The sequence below is a fragment of the Polyodon spathula genome, chromosome 6 (assembly GCF_017654505.1).
Source record: "Polyodon spathula isolate WHYD16114869_AA chromosome 6, ASM1765450v1, whole genome shotgun sequence".
NCBI lineage: Eukaryota > Metazoa > Chordata > Actinopteri > Acipenseriformes > Polyodontidae > Polyodon > Polyodon spathula.
This window is the reverse complement of record NC_054539.1, coordinates 25,345,559-25,348,216: the sequence shown is the minus strand read 5'-3', so window position 1 is coordinate 25,348,216 and position 2,658 is coordinate 25,345,559. Positions and strand designations below refer to the sequence as shown.

The 2,658-nt window shown below is 37.8% G+C and overlaps 1 protein-coding gene across 1 annotated transcript; it reads left to right on the top strand.

Annotated features, from left to right (window-relative positions):
* Positions 1–821: 821 nt before the first annotated feature.
* gdf3 (growth differentiation factor 3) lies at positions 822–2,235 on the top strand. Its single transcript, XM_041253830.1, has 2 exons — positions 822–1,041; positions 1,391–2,235. Exons 1-2 carry the CDS (start codon positions 822–824, stop codon positions 2,233–2,235), a joined length of 1,065 nt encoding a protein of 354 aa, XP_041109764.1.
* Positions 2,236–2,658: the final 423 nt, after the last annotated feature.

Sequence of the window (2,658 nt, the reverse complement as noted above, 5' to 3'; positions counted from 1 at the left end):
TAAATGTTGATGTCATGCTCATTCGTTTCAATTTATATATTTAAAAAAAAGCTTTCCTTAGAAAGTTATTATTAATCAGCATATCTGTTTATTGTATTCTACTTATTAATATAAGTTGACCCCGTTGTATCAAGCATATAAAACATGGGGAACAATTGCAGATCAACATGGATGGGAAAAGGGCAACATTATAGTCGACTCAGGCAACTAAATAGCTAATGCCCAGGATGCGTTTTTCTGTACTTGATTTTCCTCATTTATAATTACATTCAGTATATTACCTTTGTATGTGAAAAAAACAAAAACAAAACAAAACAAAAAAAAAACAAAAAAAAAAACATAGTTTTAAACTGCAAATTATATTGGTATTGGAAAACAAAATGAGGACTACTCCCTAATCTTTTTTAAGCCGTCCCGTAACCAAATAAAAACCCCATGCTTTTTAAAACAGAATGGCTGTTGGAAAACAAAGGCCCTCCGCCAATACAAAGGGTACCGCCGCTAACTTAGTTCACAACCATTTGTGAAACATCGGGGGTTATTGTCCTCCCACCTGACAATGGTAAACTCTTGATTGATAATTGAAGGAAATAACAGCATACAGCTTTAATCTTGCAACGAACACCTTATATAAATCACCTGCAAGCATTTTTTGGAGAGCCTAAATCTTTTCTCAGAGACCTTAGTAGAACAACTGGCTGGTGAGATCATTACGTCAAGGATTTGACATTCAGGTCTGACGGTAAATGAATATGGCTTGTGTCAACCCTACAGTTGTGTTTCTAACGCTAATGTCATTGTATAATTGTCATGGTGGCGATATGGACGATTTGAAAACACAAGAGAAGTTTTTTTTAAATTCCTTAGGGCTTTCGAGTCGACCACAACCTTCTGGTCCCGTTCCCGTGCCTTCAGTCCTGTGGAAGATATTTAATAAAAAGACAAACGCCAAGACATCCAACTCTGGTACTGAAAACGATCCTTGTAGAGTGTCAGAATTCAACGTTCGTGGGAATATTGTTCGGTTTATTCAAGATCAAGGTATTTATATCCAGAGTGTGTGTGTGTGTGTGAGTGTGTGTGTGTGTGTGTGTGTGTGTGTGTGAGAGAGAGAGAGAGAGAGAGAGAGAGCGAGAGCTATCTCTATCTACTAATCATATATAGATAGATAGATAGATAACCTACGTTTAAAACACCGTTATAAAGCTAAACCAGTTCACGTGGTCCAAATGACTAGTCCTCTGTTATTTCAGATATTTGGTAGAGAGAAGGCTATGTATACCCTATAAATCATTATCATAATATAGACATCAGTAAAGTAAAAATCAAAACATGTATGACCAACTTTTATATTTTTATTGTTTTAATACAATCTGTTTGCGTTTTGCAGGGAACGCAATTCCTGGTACAAGTCGCCAGTGTCCAATATGTGCCGAACGCCATCTCTATTTTAATATTTCTGTTTTGGAGGAAGTTGAACAGTTGACTTTTGCTCAGCTGGAAGTAACATTCAATCGGAATTCTTACCACCGAACCAGGAATGCCAGGACCTTCACCTTGTCCCTTTATAAAGTTTTAAAGACGGCGTTAAAAGGGGTGTCTCCCGAAAACAGTCGCAAACTGCTCCTGTCGCAATCCTTTGAGTCAATTCACAAATCCATCAACTTCAACCTTACAGACATTGCAGCGACCTGGAGAGATCATAGAAGGAACTTTGGGTTGGTTCTCGTGATACATCCCGATCTGCCAAGCGACCAAGATGACCTAGTTGAAGTAATTTCTTCTGAAAACGAATTGGGTTATCATCACTTTGGGGCTCAATCTCTACTTTACACATCATTGGTGGCCGTTACTTTGAACCCACTTCAGTGCAGGTCTCGAAGAAAAAGAAGCGCGTATTACCTCCCAGTTACACCAAGTAATGTGTGCAAACCAAGGCGACTTTACATTGACTTCAAAGATGTTGGCTGGCAAGACTGGATCATTGCTCCCCAGGGATACATGGCAAATTATTGTCAAGGAGAATGCCCCTTTCCATTAAGTGAAAGCCTCAATGGCACAAACCATGCCATTTTACAAACATTGGTCCACTCTTTTGACCCAAAGGGTACCCCACAGCCTTGCTGTGTTCCTATCAAATTGTCTCCAATCTCCATGCTGTATTATGACAACAATGACAATGTTGTCTTGAGGCATTATGAGGATATGGTAGTTGACGAATGTGGCTGCAGATGAAAGTGCGCGATGTAATTCTGATGTTGCTTCGAAGACTTGTTCAAAGTATCATAGGTGTATGTGGGATTTTTGGGTTTTTTGTGTTTTTCTTGTCGCCTTGTTGTGTGACAATTTTTAATCATTAAACTTGAGTTTTATTATTAAACAAACCCATTGTGGCTTTCTTTTCAGTTTTATTGAGCTATATAAATTGTGTAACTGGCAATTCAAAACGAATAATTAAGCAGTATAGTGAATCTTAATTCAATTAACATCCAACAACTCCTACAAAGAAAACATGTGTGTTTTTTTTTTTCCCCAAAAGCTTTTGGCAACGGAATTATTTCTGAATATTTACACATGCGAAAGTCGACTGAAGTGTTTATTTTTATATCCATCTAAGATAGACCTAAACAAATTTTCGGGGTGTGGGGGCTGAAATTC

Bases quoted from the DNA above. Each gene is read 5' to 3' on its own strand.
- gdf3 (XM_041253830.1), top strand. From the start codon at position 822: ATGGACGATTTGAAAACACAAGAGAAGTTTTTTTTAAATTCCTTAGGG. The intron at 1,042-1,390 runs GTATTTATATCC...TGCGTTTTGCAG, and splicing joins TCGGTTTATTCAAGATCAAG to GGAACGCAATTCCTGGTACA.